General features: G+C 51.8%; 2 protein-coding genes across 8 annotated transcripts; both read left to right on the top strand.

Annotated features, from left to right (window-relative positions):
- The first annotated feature begins 203 nt into the window (after positions 1-203).
- On the top strand, positions 204-3,558 carry PSMG3 (proteasome assembly chaperone 3). Of its 3 annotated transcripts, none has more exons than XM_088064078.1 (3): positions 204-238; positions 777-994; positions 2,989-3,558. In XM_088064078.1, the coding sequence occupies exons 2-3, from the start codon at positions 779-781 to the stop codon at positions 3,139-3,141; spliced, it is 369 nt and encodes a 122-aa protein (XP_087920204.1). In that variant the 5' UTR covers positions 204-238; positions 777-778; the 3' UTR covers positions 3,142-3,558. The 3 variants fall into 3 exon arrangements, with proteins under 3 accessions (XP_087920204.1, XP_005523055.1, XP_014107960.1); XM_005522998.2 differs by lacking the exon at positions 204-238 and adding an exon at positions 332-433; XM_014252485.2 differs by lacking the exon at positions 204-238 and adding an exon at positions 457-673.
- A 1,395-nt stretch (positions 3,559-4,953) lies between these two features.
- Positions 4,954-14,163, top strand: TMEM184A (transmembrane protein 184A). 5 transcript variants are annotated; one of them, XM_005522997.3, is made up of 9 exons: positions 4,954-5,034; positions 8,557-8,766; positions 9,433-9,598; positions 10,442-10,532; positions 10,620-10,695; positions 11,255-11,346; positions 11,737-11,906; positions 12,006-12,203; positions 12,628-14,163. In XM_005522997.3, exons 2-9 carry the CDS (start codon positions 8,557-8,559, stop codon positions 12,876-12,878), a joined length of 1,254 nt encoding a protein of 417 aa, XP_005523054.1. In that variant the 5' UTR covers positions 4,954-5,034; the 3' UTR covers positions 12,879-14,163. The 5 variants fall into 5 exon arrangements, with proteins under 5 accessions (XP_005523054.1, XP_087920201.1, XP_087920200.1 ...); XM_088064075.1 differs by lacking the exon at positions 4,954-5,034 and adding an exon at positions 5,052-5,206; XM_088064074.1 differs by lacking the exon at positions 4,954-5,034 and adding an exon at positions 5,218-5,329.
- The last annotated feature ends 3,094 nt before the right edge of the window (positions 14,164-17,257 follow it).

Genomic DNA, 17,257 nt, shown 5'->3' with positions numbered 1-17,257 from the left:
CAACATGCCACCCCCTCACGGCGCAGGGGGGTCCTGCCCTGAAACTCGGCGTGAAATGGGGAGAAACCGAGCATGGACAGCGCACCGGGGAAAGGGGTACATCCCCGGAAAGAGGTTCATCCCTGGAGAAGGGGCTCATCCCTGGGGAAGGGCCCGACTGGGCCAGCTCCGCCCGGGGCCGGCGAGGGACCGTGAGGAGAGCTCGGGGGGGGCGGAGATGGCGCCGTGCCGCGCGCGGGTAATGGCGGCGGCTCTGAGGGAAGGGGAGGGGACAGGCCGTGAGAGCAGCCCTGCGCCATCGCCTCCCGCCGGCTGCGGGAGGGAGGGAGGAGGGAAGAGAAGGGAAGGGAAGGGAAGGGAAAAGAAAGGCGCCGCTTCCGCCACGGCGGGGCGGGCCTGGGCGGAGAGCGGCGGCGCGGCGGGGCTGGCAAGGGTAGGGGCGGTGAGGGCCGCGGCCCGCCGGGATGGGGGGTGGTTGTCTCGCTGTCTCGATTTCTCTCTCAGGAAAAGCCTGGTGGAGCCGGGGTCGAAAGTAGGGCTGGAGGTTTCCCCCTCGTTAGTGGGGCCCCTGTCAGAGGCAGCGGGGCCATGCGGGGGCAGTGATGCCATCGCTGCGGGGCTGCGAAGTGCCCCCCAGTCAGGGGTGCGGGTTTGCACTGAAATTAACTTAACCGTGGGTATTTCAAATTATGGGAAGGATTCGGTCTTTTTGTAGCCCGCAGCGCACTTTTTTAATCTAACGCTGGTCATCCTGTTGTTTTGTTCTTTGTCGGAAGCGATGGAAGCGAGTCCCATCGTGACGTCCAAGCAGCGAGAGGCGGTGGTGCACGGCGTGCCGACAGAGGTGGTGTGCACGGCCTTCTCCAACTCGGTCCTCGTGGTGGTCACACAGTACGGCAAGATGGGCACCATCGTCTACGTGGACCCCAACACCATCGCTGACAACGTGGGCAGGCCCTCGCTCACCACGAAGGTGCTGCTGGGCAAGGATGAGGTGAGAGCGGATGCGAAGCGCAGAGGCAGCAAGGATAAGGGGGAAATATAGTAGGTGGGGCCGTGCAAGTTGCCAGGGAGTTGATGAATCACAGCAGTTAAGCAGTGTTTGAACAGTGATAAGATTAATTTTAAAATGAGGAAAGAGGGGCTCATCAGAAAAGTATGTGCACTGGTCTGCTCTTGGACATAAAAGTTTAACCATGAACGTTTTGGCGATCTGTTGTTTTGTGTCCTACAGGATATGGGTTGCTTCTGCATGTTTATGGAAAGTTTGATAAAGCTCTGTTGATTTAAGGGTTGCAAGATTAAATATGCTGCCATTGATAACCTTTTTGGGTTTCTGTTCCAACGAATTTGTTTTATTTTTCAGGTCTGTTTTCCCACCCCTATCATCCCCAGTCTATGCCATCCCCATAATGGACTTTACTTGCCCACTCCCAAGTTTGCCTGCCAGCACCTTCCCTTGATAAAGTTTAATTTGTTTTGCTTCAACAAAATGAGGTTTTAATCGACCATTTCACAAAGCTAGAGAGAAAGCAGAAGCAAATATGTTTCACAAAGCATGGTCAAACATTAAAACAGAAAGTTACAGAGCTACAAGATTATGAGGCTTTCCATTAGGGTTGAAGTTATCACCTATTACTTGCAAGCTTTAACTACAAAAGATGTAGCAACACAAGTTCCTGATTCTATCAGGATTTCCCCTTGTGGAGTTCTTTCTCTTGAGCAATAGCATTCCCATTTTGAATGGGAGATATGCTTTCTCTGCTTTGATATCTGCTAATGCTGACCACCTCTACTCCCAAGCTTATTTTTTGTATAATTTAGAAATGGGAAGTGCTATGTTTATTTTGTTCCATTCTATTTTGAAATAATTTTAGCTAACTTAACTGATCTTTAAACTTCAAGAAAAGACTCACTAGTTTGCTGCTTTCCTGTTTGTCACTGTTAACACCCTTCTTTGGGATGTTACACACTTCCAAACAGCAGCTAAAATCAAGCAATCTCATCCTTCTGACAGATAGACATCTGTGGGTGTAAATGAAACCTAGACAAGCTGGGTGGTTCAAAGCTGTGCTGGGTGAGGTTGTACATTAGAAAATACCTCTTCACCAAGAGGGTGGTCAGACACTGGAACAGGCTTGAGGTGGTTGATGCTCTGAGCCTGTCAATGTTTAAGAGCCATTTGGACAATCCTCTGAATAATTTTCTAACCTGGTCAGCTCTCAGCTGATCAGGCAGTTGGACTAGATGTTGTTGTAGGCGTCTTCCAGGTAAAATAGTCATTGCTGTTCTGATCTTTTCTTGTTAAAGAAACCCCATGGAAAAGGTTATATCCTTTTTTTTGCTTCCTTCAGCCTCATGACTTATTTCTGGTTTTCATTATTCTATTAAAATAAAAAGCAACATGTCTGTAACACCAGACATACAAAAACTGTGTGTATAACACCATTTGGGGGGTCTCTAGGAATTACAAAAATAACAGCTTTTTTCCAGAGCTTGTCAGTGGAGCATCCCCTCTTAAAAACAAGTTTTTAAACAAAAAAACTGTACTTGCAAAATTCTTTAGAAACCTGGCTGTGAAGGAAATAAAGGCATTTGGATCCACAGTGTTTCATATAATTTAACACTGGTGCCATAGTTCAGGTGGGAGGATTATGGAAGGGAAGATTATACATACTGAGTTTCCAAGTTTTCCAGACAGTACTGTACTCAATTCAAGTTCAGCTCCAGAGAAGTTGTTTCAGGGTAGTGTGGGTGGCTGGCACACTCTTGGTACCAAACTCTTCCCTTTTAAGCTGGTTGAGAAAGTGCTTTCTAAAGTTCCCTATCCCATGGCTTGCCTTTGCTGACCACGTTGGAACTGCTCAGCAAATATCGAGTCCAGATCAACAGGTTCTCTGTGTCACTCCGGGACTCTTCCTCTCCTAACTCCTGCAGCAGGGCTCTCCCATCTGTAGGAATGTGCATCTCTATCCCTTTGCTTTTCAGCCCCTCGTTCATGTTTGTGCCAAAAACCTGGTGGCATTCGTGTCGCAGGAAGCTGGGAACAAACCTGTTCTCCTCGCCATGGCTTTAAAGGACAAGACCATGGAAGGCATACAGGCTCTACGAGAAGTGATCCGAAGTTGCCAAGTGTGGTGAAGTTGTGCCATCTGGATTCAAGGAAATGATCTTGAGTCCATGACTCATCACCACCTATTTAAAAGGACTAGAAATGAAAATGATGGAATGTCTTTGTGGTGGTTTTGGACGTCCTGAGGAATTTCATGAATTTTTCTCTACTGTGTAGAACGTTTGTGGGTTTTGTTACTGGGACAGATTTGCAGGTCCATATAGACAGTGGTGAGACGAGAGCAATTGTCTCAACATAGGAGAGAAGTGCTACTTTTATCGTGTTGGGTGGGTCATTTATTTGGGAAAGGGCTTGGCTTTGCACATGTGTCCTGAGGAGCAGCAGATGCCAAGCTCTCTAGCTGTGCTGTACCGCAAAGGGGGAACACCCAGTGCAGAGGGAATAAAAGAAACATTGTCAAATAAAATTTTACCTGTTTTCTTTTTTGCTCTGTGAGAATCACTTAGTTGAAATACAAGCCTTGGTAAAAGAATCAACAGTTGTATAATGGGAAAGATATTCTTGCCTTTTTTTAAGGAAATGAGTCCTAGATGGCTGCTTTTGTCCTTATGTCCATTCCTTTCTGGATGTAGGCTGAATTAATTTTGTGCTTTCACTCTGATTTTAAAGAGAGGCAGATAACGATGCTCGGCAAATTTCATGAAAGCTGATGTCAGGGTGGAAGACAGGAACCCAAAATAGTTGTAAGAAAATAATCTCTGCCAATGGATTACGTGTTACCAACACATGGGAGAAACAACATCCATAGGCTGATCAGCTGTGGTGAGCATCTGCCTTGGAGATGTGGGGACAGAGGGTTTGAGGGGTTACACAGGGTTGTTTCTGCCAAGTAATTTACAAAAAAGTGTCAGAATAAGTTGTATGAGCTGATTCAAAGATTAATAGCCAAACTTGCCTTTTGCTTGGAAAGCACATTTGTTTTTACCTCTTGTAATAAACAAGAACAAGTAGTAAATTTTTAAGTGAGCTGTTAGACACTTTTGTCACTTATGAACTTGACAGCACAGACGGAGGCCAGGTCTTGGAGTCTGGGCAGGGAGGAGTTGTGCTAAGACCAGTTGGTACAGCAGAATAAGCGCAGAGCTGGTGCCTGCCCCATGGTGATCCAGCTGCCAGGTCTTTTCTGTTGCTAAAAAATACCCTAGAAGTAGAAAAGCAGAAAATGGATTTCGAAAGGACTCTTTTCTCTGAAGTAAGGGTTATTTACAGCATTTAAAGGGATTATGAGAAATGAAACTCTTTTTTAAAAATACATTCAAACACTGCAGGCTTCCAGCTGCCCTTGACAAGAAACTTCATCTAAAAATAATTTTCCAAACTGTGCTTCCAAGAATCAAAGATTCGCATCTGTCAGAACTATAAATTTTTCCTCTTCTACACTTCCCTTTTTTTGTCAAGGAAGGCTGAGAGAAGCATGTGGAATTTGTTATTGTCAATCTTGGTTTGCTAGTAGGGATTCTCTCCTGACACAAAACTGGTGCTCTTACTGGTCCAGAGCTCCAGCAGCTTGTAGAAGACATACGTGAATTAGCAAATTGGATGGAAATTGCATCTTCCACTGTGGTGATACAGTGGCATACCACTGCTGTGCCCCAAAGAGCTGAGTGTTACTGCCTAAAAGCCAGGCACAAGTTAAGCATCTTCATTTCCTGGCTGTGTATGTGCCACCAGGTCTGCACGGGGCGGTGGGTGAGGAAAGGATGTGGAAACCTCTCTGATTTAATGCTCGGAGCCAGGACAGACTTACCTTGCTTTTCCATGTGCGATAAATTAGAGCACGAGCAATTGGTCCTTCGACTTTGCTCCTCTCTGCTGCGCAGTAAACCAAAGGGAAGGCCTGCCCAAACAACAGGCACGAGGTTCCACCAGCTGCCTGCCTTTTAGTCATCGCTCTCCTCCAGGTAGGGATTAATTCCCAATTGCTGGGAAAGCTGCCTCTGCCACCCCGGCGGAGCTCTTGCCGTCGGCCGCAGGACGTGTGCTGGGTGGGGGGCAGCGGCGTCGGGCAGCACCGCGGTTTTCCATCCGTGTTTGCTTTCCGGGCGTGGGTGCCGAGCGCGGCGGACTGGAAAGGTAAGTTGGGTAGCTTTTCTGCGGGAGACAAAGCCCGACCTGCTGCTCCAGCTCCCGCGGGGCCCGGGGCGCAGGGAGGGCGCTGGCAGGGTGAGCCGGGCACAGCCAGGGCGCGCTGGTAAGGTAAGCGGGGCTCCGGCGGGGCCCGGGGCACTGCAAGGGCCAGTGGGGGGCTGGCAGGGAGAGTGGGACGCTGGTGGGAAAAGTGGGGTGCTGACAGGGAGAGTGGGACACTGGTGAGACCCGGGGAGCAGCCAGCGTAACTGGGGCAGTGGCAGGGCCCGCGGCCAGCAGGCGGGCAGGGCTGGGAGGGTGGCCGGAGGAGGAGTCTCCAGCGGTGCAGGTGGAGGAGGGCACGGGGGATGCAGAGGCAGGTGCACGGCAGCCAGATTCCCTCCCGGAGGAGCCCCAAAGGGTGAGTGGGGCCCTGGGGGGTGCACAACAGCTGGGGGAAACCCCAAAAATAAGCGTTGACCCAGCCATTGGTTCTGAGCACCTGTGGGAGTCGCTGGGAGGGCAGAGCCTCCTCTAAGAGCTCTGTGCCTGCGTCATCCACTCCTCCAGATGGGCTTCAAGGAGGGCTCGATGCTGCCCTGCCGCGATTTGTAGCTGTGTGCTGTAGGTCCTTCCTCCTGAGTGGCCTGATGGTGGTGTGGAGAGGCTGGTCCCATAAATAACCCAAGTGTCCTGACCTTATCTGAAAGCAATCAGGGGGAAAGGCATGTCTCCTGCTCTGGTGAGGCTAAGCATGGATGCTCCCCTCCCCGGGATGTGGATCAGGGAACTGAGGCACTGCTGGGGAGACGCTTCCCTTCCCTTCTGACTTGCTTCATCCCACAAGAGGCTGCCGCTGAGATGGGGACTTTTCCTAGGTGCTGCAGGACACAGGGAGGGATGCGAGCCGGGATTCTGAGCTCTGGCAGCCTGCAGATGGAGGGGAATCCCTGACAAGGTGAAAAACCCCATTTGCAGGTGGCCTGCCTGAACACAAGCTTCACTGCTCAGTTTATCTTCTCAGTTCTCACTTAGCATCTCTAATATCCCAGGGAGTGTGTAACAGGTACACACAGTATGGCAGGTACCTGCAAGGTGTCTGAAAACAGACAGATTGGATATGGCTCAGTCCCATGGAGGAGCTGAAATTTGCAGCTGGTATTATTCCCGGTGTCTCCTTGCTGCCTTTGTTTTGGAAGCAAATGGCTCTCTAACTGCATTGAAAAGCCTGACTACCTTGCATGGCCGGGATCTAATTACCTGTGGAGCTGGGAGCCCTGTCTCCGAGCGGCACCGAGGCTTTCGCTTTTAATGACTTGCTCTGCCATGTTCAGAGTGTGACAATGTCAGGGAGGCTGCCAGGACTGGCTGTTGATGCCACCGTGCTCACACCGCGATGGCTGGGAAAGTTGATAGGAGATGGGATGTCTTGGGCCAAGCATTTATGGCACAGCACTAGGTTGAAAACAGATTAAATGGATCTAGTGAAGAGCACAGCTCTCTGCCATGTCTTGGGGACTAAGCTGGATTACTAGAAAAGTGACTAGAAAAAACACAGCTAGAAAGAGTGAGCTTCCATCCTGCTCTGTCGTGATGCTCTGGCAGAGGCGAAGCATGGCCAAATCCAGTCATTTAGCCCCAGCCAGCAGCAGGGCAGGCTCCAGAAAGAGTGAGGAGTGATTGGGGAACGGGGCAGAGCCAGACTCTCATCTCCCTCCCCGTGCCACCAGCTATCTCCGTCCTCCTGTTAATGTTTACAAGGCAGGTCCGGCAGCATCCAAGTCTGTCCAAAGACCAGATCCCGCCCCGGCTTTCCCGGGATCCTTTTTCCTGCTGGCCGGGGTCCGCAGGACGGTGGCAGGGAGGAAGAACACGGTTCCCTGCTGCTGTGTAACACTGTCGGCCCCGCTGGCGGTGCGGGTACTCCGGGGTGAGCTCCTGGGGCCTCGCCAGCTGCCGCCCGGGCATCTCCGCTTACACACCACTGCTGCCAGGCGGAGCCGGGGAAAGGTATTTTTAGGGCTGTTGATCTGGCACCAGCTGAGTTTGCTCTCCTGTGAGGTTGGGGTTCGGTGAGAGGGCAGAACGGGGAGCCGCAGGGTCAGCTCTTGCTTTGGTTTGTTTTCAGTGTTTAATTGGTCATTCCTTACCACTCTTATCTATGGCAGATATTTTTATGCTTCTCTCCAGTTCATGCTTACGGTTTTACCCCAGGCGATAGTTACCCAGCAGCTAAAATATTTGTTTATTAACAATGAACTGAGAAGCATCTATATTGGTAGAGTTCAGCTAGCAGGTTGTCAGTTTTTTAAACCGCTATTGTTATACTTGAGGAAAAAGCAGCTTTCCATAGATTAGCAGAAAGTGAACCCAAACATGGCAGTTTATCATCTGTTGGCCTTGAGATATGAAGCTGCCCTATAAATAATTGCTTATTATTAGGTTGGCCCTTGCTGTCAGGAGCCGCAGGGTACACGGTGTCCATATGCCCAGCCACCCTCTGCACCAGGAATGCTCAGTGCCTTGGGGCAGCCGGCTTTGAGGAGCACACATCAAGCAGGGACATGCCATAGCACTCCAGCATCCCCAAAGGGCAGCAGCCCTGCCTCTGGCACGGCAGGCTTGCTCCCTTGTGCTTAATTTGGGTGCAGGAGGGACCGCTGGCTGTCCTTCAGGTCTCGGGGTTGGCACTACTGGCACCGTGACACCCCCACAATCCCGAAATAGCTGGATGAAGAATGTGGGTGACACCAAATGTCTGGTTTCTTGGGCAGCCCCTGGCTTTGCCCCAAGCAGGCCACACATGATGAAAGGAACCAAATTTGGGGGGGGACCTGGTGTTTTCTGGGCTCTCAAGGAAGACAACACAAGTGTCCTAATGGTTTGTTGGTAAGGGACCCTTTATTATCCTGGGTGAGGGATTGGTTTAACCCTTAAGTCTCTGGTTTCTGACGGAAAAGCGTCCTGAGCCACAAATGTGACCTTACAGGGGTTCAAGTATGCACAGATCGTTCCCTTTCAAGTGGGAGTGATTCCTGAGAAAGCAAGGAGCAAAGCTGGGAAGGAGAAGTGTGTCTTTTGGGAGACATGGGAACTGCACAGACCTCCTCAGGGAAAAGAGGGTCTGCTTTTGAAGGATATTTGCATTTTCCTGCTGGGAGAAGCAGACCAAATCATGGCAAAGGGGTTGGTTTGGGCGAGGGACACCCTGGAAAAACCCTGGGGAGGAGATAAACCTTACATGAGGTTTGTACATGCTGTGTGGGCTGGGAAATCTGGACAGGGACCTTCCCTGTCACCAGCTTACCTCGCTCCTGCCTTCCTGCACCACTCCCCTTCCTTCTCCCTCCCTGCAGATGAGTAATGCCACACGTGCTGTGCCCTCTCCCGTGGCACCTGGCACAGCAGCCAGGCTGGCCTCAGCCCCCCCATTCTCAGCTGTTGCCCTGCTCACGGCTGCCCACAACAACTCCGAGGATGGCCAGCAGCTTTTCCTGACCACGACAGCGGCACAGGTCATCTCTGGCATCTTCGTGTGGTCAGCACTCATTGTCACCTTTCACCAGGTATGGGCTGCAGCAGAGACGGGGCTCAGCACAGGGGTTGACAAACAGGGTTAGAGCAAAACTATGGATTGCCACCAAGCCCATTGCAAATCACTCAGGTCTGGATAAGTATTTCTTCCTGTTGCTGCCCAGAGGCGATATCCCTGCTGTCAGGAGCCTGGTGCTGGCAGGTCATAAGGGTGGACTTTGCCCACACTCTCCCCAGGTGGTTGCCAGAGCCAGGAGAGGCTGCAGGGCATTGGCACTGCCCAGAGGCAACACCCAGTGGGGCATCTGGGGTGTTTGGGGTGCACAGCACCAGCTGCCTTGAGGCATACCCTGAGTGGGCATGGTTTAGGGGGCTGTGTGGGTCTATGCTGCTGAAGGCAGCCCTGGGGAAAGCTGCTTTCTCCAAGCACTGGGATGGGGCTGCACAGGGGAGGGCACATTCCTCACACAGCCTAGGGAAGGAACCTGATTTCCACATGCTTTCATGCAAGGGATTGGCCCAGGGACTGGGACGGAGCCTGTTGTGTGTGCTCACTGTGATAGGTCTGTGGTGAAAAGCTGGCAGAGCTCTTACCCCAGAGAGGAGGCTTAACACAGCACCCCTGTGGGTTTGGGGGCACCTCTAGTTCCCATCCTGACCTGTGGCAGCCACAACTCTACATGCTGGGCACTTTGCAGATCTACACACACCTCAAGAATTACACCATCCCCAAGGAGCAGCGCTACATCATCCGCATTCTCTTCATTGTGCCTGTCTATGCCTTCGACTCCTGGCTCAGCCTCCTCCTCCTCGGCAGCCACCAGTACTACGTCTACTTTGACTCGGTGCGTGACTGCTATGAAGGTGAGCACTGCATCTGCTCAGCAGGGAGGCTGAAGGCAAAGTGGGGCTCTCATCGTGTTTACCTGTCTCTGGGGCATCTTGGACTGTGAAGTGGCAAATCTTCATCGCTTTCACTTCCCACTCTCCCTTCCTCCATGCAGAAGTTTTCCCCTTCCTTCTCTATTGGCAGCAGGGAGGGGATGCCCCAGAGGCAAACATGAGCTGGTGCCTTTCAGACACAGGCTTGGAGGGACACCACCACCACAGTCCTGGGGAAGAGGTTTTCTGGCTGCCTGTGGGGTAGATGTGCAGCCCACACGAGGCACTAAAACATGAGGCACATGTGCCCAAGAAATTGGGGAGTTGGGGTGTGTTGAAGTGCAAGGGAAATTTGTCAGTATTATGGCTGGTTTTGTACCTTGGAACTCTCTTCCTCAGGAACTAAGATGTGTGGGTATTTGCATTACTTCAGGTTTGGAGTATATAAAAAATAAGAGGTGGGGATGTCCAAAAAAACTATTCAGGACCTGCTCCTTGCTGGCCAGCAGCCATTTGTGCTGCCCCTTAGCAATTTTGAGGTACTTCCATGCAGATGGTCCCTGGATAGACTGTGTGCGCCCAGAAAAGCTTCTTTGTCTGTAATGAACTCTATGCACATAGTGTGATGTATCCAACTCCACTTGGAGGTTGGATGCATTTGACCTGCTGCTCCTCTCACTGGGCTCCCACCCACCAGCATCCCCAAACTTGATGCAGTGCCAGGTTGGATGAGGAAACACCTGAGCAGGAAGGAATGCAAGATGAAACAACCTCCTCCAGGACTTCCATCAGTCCTGCTGATCATGTCTGCCCTTGCCTTGGCAGCTTTTGTGATTTACAGCTTCCTGAGCCTGTGCTTCGAGTACCTTGGAGGGGAGAGCACCATCATGACAGAGATCCGAGGGAAGCCCATTGCGTAAGTCCCAGCATCCTGTGAGTTCCTTCTCCACCCACTTTTCCCACCCAGCACCCCCAATGGCATCCCCTTGCCTTCATCTTCCAGGTCCAGCTGCTTTTACGGGACCTGCTGCCTTCAGGGTATGTCCTACTCCATCGGGTTCCTGCGCTTCTGCAAGCAGGTGGGTACCCGATGGGGAGCAGACTCCACTTCCCTCAGATGAGGGCTCTCAGGGTGGCAGGTTCCTATCCCAGTGCCCTGCCAAGGGGGCTTAGCTTCATTATTCTCTTAAGATGCTGAATTTGGAAGCTTTTTTCCTTTGAGGGAGGCAGGTCACCAGCTCACTGGCACCTGGCCAGCAGCAAGGCTGCTCAATGTCCTTGCCTCTGACTCACTGCTGAGTCAGGGTCTCCTCCCACTGCAGAGCTCAGATTGCCATCTCTGTCCAGTCCCAGGTTAGCCTGGATGCTGGCTCACTCTCCAGGACTGCACTGTGGGCTGAATCCTGTCACCCGTCAGTCCCCAAGCCCTCTGGTCCCCCACCTTGGACTGGCTGCGCTGCCTTTCGAGAGCTACCTTCTGAAAGCTCTACTCCCTCATCTGCAGATCTTGTGCTGGTTCATATTTCACCCCACAGCACTGCTCTCTCCTGTGTGTGTGTGTCTCTGGAGCAGAGGGGTGGGATGTGGGGAGTGAGATGTGCTGCTGCCCGTGGTACACCGTGTGTCTCCCCTGTGCAGGCCACACTGCAGTTCTGCATTGTGAAACCCCTCATGGCAATCGTCACCATCATCCTGCAGGCGTTCGGGAAGTACCACGATGGAGACTTCAAGTGAGGATGCTGGGTGGGGCTGGGGGAGGTGAATGGGAGAGGATGGATCCCTGCTCCATCACCAGTGTGTCCTGTCAGACTCCCAGGAAGCTGCTCCATGGACAGTGAGAGCACTGTGAGCCCAAAGTGCCAGAGACTTGCTGCCCCAAACAATACAGGGACAAAACTCCTGTGAGCCATAATAAAAATAAAATAATAAATAAAAAGAGGTCCCACCAACAGAGAAGCTGCTACCTCTGTCCCACTCCCCCTCCTGGGCTGTGTTCTCCCCCAAAGCAAAACAATGCACCCTCCACTTCGCCATTTGATCTCTCTTTGCCCCCAGTTGCCCTTGCTTTGCTCCCCACAGCCCAGAGCAGCAGCTCTCTCTCTCTCTCTCTCTGCCTGCAGTGTCCACAGTGGATATCTCTACATCACTATCATCTACAACTTCTCTGTCAGCCTGGCCCTTTACGCCCTTTTCCTCTTCTACTTTGCCACCATGGACCTGCTTCGCCCATTTGAGCCGGTGCTCAAGTTCATCACCATCAAGGCCGTCATCTTCCTCTCCTTCTGGCAAGGTGGGTCCCACCATGGATGCCCAGCACTTCTCCTCCCATAGCCCCACCTGGATCAGGGGTCCAGGAGCAGAACTGATCCCCCTCCCTTCCCCCGCACAGGAACACTGCTGGCAATCCTGGAGAAATGTGGGGTGATCCCTGAAGTTCAGATCATCGATGGGAAGGAGGTGGGAGCTGGGACAGTGGCTGCTGGCTACCAGAACTTCATCATCTGCATTGAAATGTTCTTCGCTTCCATTGCCCTGCGCTATGCATTCACCTGCCAGGTGTACAGGGAGAAGAAGGAAAACTCAACAGGTAACTCTTCCTTGCTTCTTCCTTTCTTCAATGACTAAGGAAAGAGGAAACCTCCCTTATTTTATTTGTATCCCATTAACAATGGGATGCTCAAAGCTACAAGAGGAATTTCTTTATCCTGTGCTCCATGCATTTCTTCTCCCTCTTCCCTCATGACACCCAAAAGCTAAAACAAGGAGGCAGGTAAGGAGACCTTGATGTGGCTGGGCAGGATTAGGGGATGGTAGTATTACCCATGTGCTATTGGAGAGGATCTATCCTCTTTGGAACATGGAGCTGGGATTGCCTTCCTTCTCTTTGGAACTTGGAACCGCAAACTGACGTGGCCCACAATGAGCCACTGATCTTGAATTTCTAACGAAAACTCTCTTGGATCACTTGGATTGATGCTATCCCATCACACTCCTGCTCTCCTGTTTTGCAGCAAACCTTGCCCCAATGCAGAGCATCTCGAGTGGGCTGAAAGAGACCATCAGCCCCCAGGACATCGTGCAGGATGCCATCCACAACTTCTCCCCCACGTACCAGCACTACACCCAGCAGTCGATGCAGGAGGCAGAGCGCAAAGCGCCAGGGGAGAATGGGCATGTGGCCTCCAAGATAGATGGACAGAGCAGCAGGAAGAGCAAAAACATTGAAAAGAGAATGCTAATCCTGTCAGATGAGGAGCTGTAGGAGGTATCAAAAGAGACACTGACACTGAAGAGGTTTTAACCTATGCAAAGGGGAGGTGTCTTGAGGCTGAGACAGCCTGGGCTAATCAGAGTACTGAGAAGCCAGGAACTCTATCCAAAAAGCCAGTCTCTCAAAGGGAAGATGCAATAACCCAGAAAAGGTTAAGTCAAATAGTGCCAGCTTCTGTTGTCATGGATGGAGCTGTGTTGGACTCTGTTGCAGCCTGGCCTTTGCTGCCCCACTGCTGCTGTCTCTCTGCCAGCCCTGTGCCAATGCTGGGGGATGCCAGGCAGGGAGAGGAGCCGGGGTGCAGGAGAGACCAGCTGCCCTCGCCCTCCTCTTACCTCCAAGCAGTGCTGAGGCCTGAGAGAAATGCTTTTCTCAGCACAGTTCTGCTCTAGTTTCTCCCAATTTGAGTAAAAAATGATCTCCAAGGGCTCCGTGGAGAAAACCAGCCCAGGAAGGTGACTTCGCTTCACCTGAAAACCTGGTAAAGGTTGAAAGACGTCATTCCTTATTTTTACATCTTTCCTCCTCTCCTTACAGCAAAGCTTATAGAGATGTGCAAAAGACCTTTACCATGGAGAAAGAGTAAGTCATCCTCTTCTCCCTCCAGATGTGGATGCAGCTGTCCAAGTAACTCCCCTGGGAGTGTGGCAGGACCTCACTGGGACTAACCAGAGGTCTGCAGCTGCATTTCTGGGAGCTGCCGGTGACAGAAGTGCTTGTTTATGTCTAAACCAGCTTATCTCTGAACGGATCAGAAGTTAAAAGGGATTCCAGCTTCCTTATCAGAATCTTTATTAGAGAACCAGACTGTGACTGGTGGGGTAGGAATTCACTTACTGGGAACTGTCTGTTCCTCCTAACCCTTCACTATTCCCCGTCCCTGGGCTTTGCCTGACCTGTGGGAAGGCAAGCAGGAGCTGAGCCCAGCTGGGTGACCATGGTGAGGACAGAGAGGTGCGAAGGGATGTTGCCACGTGGGGCAAGACCACAGGCAAGGGAAGACTATGTATGGAGGGATGCTCCTCATATCAGTGATGGCGAGCTCACATCCTTCTGTTAAGACTTCTCCTTTCTCCCCCAATTAATAGTCTAATTTCTATTCTCCTGTTAATGAGATGATGCCTGGGAATGAACTCAGGCACTGGTTGGGCTGTTGTCTGGGATGGTAGCTAGCTAGTGGAAGGATGAAGGCAAATCTACAGCCTCAGATTTGCAGTCATGTGGCAAACAAACCGATGGATAAGGCTTGGTGCCCTTTTAAACGTAACTTGTAGAATTTGGATCTTTTTTTTTCCCTTGCTCTTAAGCTGCAAAATGTAAATCACAACACAAAATTATTTATTTTTTTTTCTAATAAACAGCAATTTCTAGCACAGAGCAAGCAAGCATTTTCACTGAGCTCAGCAAGCAAAGCCCACGATCTGCCTGTTCCTGCTATAATGCTGATGCTCTTAAGCTTAACGTCCTCCCTGCCCCTCAATGCTGGCCCAGCAGAAATACCTGCACACGCAGCATCCTGCACATTTTGGCATTCCTACAGGATTTGTGCTCATCTTTTTGACTCCACAAAGAACGTGCGTGTCTCCCGCTTCCTCTCCTTGCACAGCACCTCTTCCAACCCTCACCTAAGCTGTGGACGCAGTGGTTCAGAGGTGCTGGATCTGGTTTAGGTAAACTAAGCCCAGACTCCAGCACCAACAAGACTAGCTCTGTTTATTTTTATTATTGGAGAAATCTTACCATGCTATAGCTCAGATTCCACATGAGCAACCTATAGTTCAGCCAGTCCTGCAAGTCCTTCTGGTCTGGAGGAGCACTGCTCATACCTGCTCAGCCAGTGAGACTGCTGACACTTTTCCTGCAATACGCTCCATAAACAAGAGCCAGATGCTCTGCACATCCAGACATTCATCCAGGATCCTGCACATCCTGGGAGAACACTGTCCTGCATTGAAAGTGCAGCCTCAGTACTCAGGGACAAGGCTGCTTGGCTTTGTAATGCAGCCAGCACCAAAGCAGGGATATCTCAGCTGAACATCTTGGTCTTCACCCCTCTGGGAGAGGATGGCCACAGCTGCAGGAACAGAGGCTGCTCTGGCTCCTGGGGTGAGGACAGACTGCAAAGGTGATGATGGCACATCTGCTGGAGCACTCACAGTCGCTGAGATAAAGACTTGCACAAGAACACAGCAAGAACCGTGGTTGTACTTCATTGCACAAATGATCGACTCCGGTGCATAATGGGCTGCCTCCATTGCTCTGCCAGCAGGTGCAATTCCCACTGCAGACAATAACATTTGCCTATTTATGTCAAGCCCTGATTACTGTATTATATGTAAAACAGATCTTTCTTGCAAGCCAAACAAGGGGGGGAAAGAAAAAAAAAAAAAAGTCAGCTGTGACTCATGCAAGTCAGCAGTGTGATACCAGCCTGAAGGAGCCGTGCTGGGCTGGACACCAGCTGGCTGCCGCGACGGCAACAGCAGACACCCTCGCTGCTCCAGCCGGTGCGAGCTGGGCCTCCTGCTCGTCCTTTTTCTTGGAGAGGGGAGAGAGGCAAGAGCTGACGGCTCAGGCTGGGCACTGTCACAGCCCTCAAACCCTCAGGCTGTCAAAAGGCATCCATGGGGAATAGAAACGCCAACGGTGGTGTAGGCTGGACGCGGTCTCTGCTAACGCGTCTCCTCCACCTCCTCAACAAGGACACGGGGAAAGCTGGCGGCGAGCGCACGGGTGACCTACACAGGAGCCTGCTGTGCCTGGAGCCACGCCAGCAGGCAGCCTGGGAGACACAGGCTTCTCTCACTGCCAGCAGCAGGCTCCGGTGGTCGGCAGATTTGTTTTCCCGTTGTCACTTGTCCTCGGGATTTCCCCAAGGACAAGGCTGAGCTGCAGCTGTTGGATCTCCTGGTGCTTTTTGGGCTTAGATCAGGCAGGTTTACACCTCACTCATGTCAGGGACGATCGGCACAGGGCAGACCCTGCCACTACATTTGTAGGAGCTCAGGCTGACCTCCCTAAGAGCAGAGGGGAAGGAAGGCAGCCGCTGGCACCACAGCAAAGGCAGCTCTCACGCACGGCTGCTCACTGCACAGCGCCCTGTCAGAGGCAGACACTTCTTTTTTTGGGTGCTAGCACTCACCAACAAGTCCCTGGGCCCAGCTGCTGACAGGCACCAGAGTGCCAGACCTGCACCAGAGAGCAGGATTTGTGCTTTTACCCCACCTGTTCACACAGACCTTTTATGCTCCTCCCCTATGCATGGTGAACTCCTTTCACTTCTGAACCTTCACCTGACCCACTCCTGATGCCCTTTTCCTCCTGAACCAATGCTCCTCCATCCCTCCAAGAGTCACACTGGCCCACCTCCCTGTCCCCTCCATTGTCACAAGCTCCTCACTGCAGTGACTCCAGGCAGGAGCCAAAGCAGCTGATAATGCTTTTTTTGCTCAGCACAGACTGCCATCACCCCCAGGCTTTACCCTGGTACTTGCTCAGCCAAGCCTGCCTGGCCCCAGCTAATGACCATCCATTTACCTGCTGACACACAAAGCCTTTCAGCCCTGCTCCTCTCCACTTTGCCCTACCTCTTAATTCCAGCTTTGGCCAACACACCCATCTGTCTCCAGCCCACTGCCTCAACACAGGCCAAGTGTTTTACCCCCTTCAGCTGTTCCCTCAAGAAACTCGACCACTTGAAATATGAAACTAAAGCCAACACAACCCCTGAAAGCTCACTGGCACAAGGTACCACCTCTTTAAAAGCCCCACCAGGGAAAAGCAAAAAGATGAAGTATTGATATATGGGGTTAAAGCAGTTTATTCACAAGCAGTCACACAGGGGAACCGTGAAGGGATATTTCACAACCCAAAGGAAGAGAGAGGAGTGTTTCTCTCCAGTGCTTCAAGACAGGTCACAGTGTCTCCGAGCCACAACTGGCTTTGCTCAGCGTCACGACTGCAGGCAGGTGCCTGCTGAGCTGTCAGTCCTGCTTGTGCTAACACAGACACCCACTGGCTGTGCACAAAGACAGAGCCCCTGGGTTAGGAACACACACGGGCTGAGCACGGGATCGACCTGACATGCAGCTCGGACAAGAGCTATCCCTGGAGCGCATTCCAAGCGTCCCAAGAAAGCACCACAGCAAGGCTGAGATGGGCTCCAGGAGGCTGGGTCAGATGATTTCAAAAGCCCAAGCTGCCATCCCACTCGCCTTAGCCCAGCCTGCCTCCAAAAAACACATCGCTCACCGCAGCGCCACAGCCAGCTGAGTGCTGCACTGGGGACAGGCAGCAAAAAAACCCAAGGAAAACACTCCCCTGAAGATCAGTTCAGGCTCCAAAACGCTGACCATAGACCAGGGCAAGTC

The sequence above is a fragment of the Pseudopodoces humilis genome, chromosome 18 (assembly GCF_049639895.1).
Source record: "Pseudopodoces humilis isolate 2021_Gansu_Grassland_sample_001 chromosome 18, ASM4963989v1, whole genome shotgun sequence".
In the NCBI taxonomy this organism is placed as follows: Eukaryota; Metazoa; Chordata; class Aves; order Passeriformes; family Paridae; genus Pseudopodoces; species Pseudopodoces humilis.
This window is presented reverse-complemented; position numbering and strand designations above follow the sequence as displayed.

What these genes read in the sequence shown, in the direction of transcription:
- PSMG3 (XM_088064078.1), top strand. Translation starts at nt 779, where the DNA reads ATGGAAGCGAGTCCCATCGTGACGTCCAAGCAGCGAGAGGCGGTGGTG. An exon ending in TGCTGCTGGGCAAGGATGAG is followed by an intron (nt 995 to 2,988) that starts GTGAGAGCGGAT and finishes TTTGCTTTTCAG; the next exon opens with CCCCTCGTTCATGTTTGTGC.
- TMEM184A (XM_005522997.3), top strand. Translation starts at nt 8,557, where the DNA reads ATGAGTAATGCCACACGTGCTGTGCCCTCTCCCGTGGCACCTGGCACA. An exon ending in GGTGCGTGACTGCTATGAAG is followed by an intron (nt 9,599 to 10,441) that starts GTGAGCACTGCA and finishes TTGCCTTGGCAG; the next exon opens with CTTTTGTGATTTACAGCTTC. An exon ending in TACCACGATGGAGACTTCAA is followed by an intron (nt 11,347 to 11,736) that starts GTGAGGATGCTG and finishes CTCTGCCTGCAG; the next exon opens with TGTCCACAGTGGATATCTCT.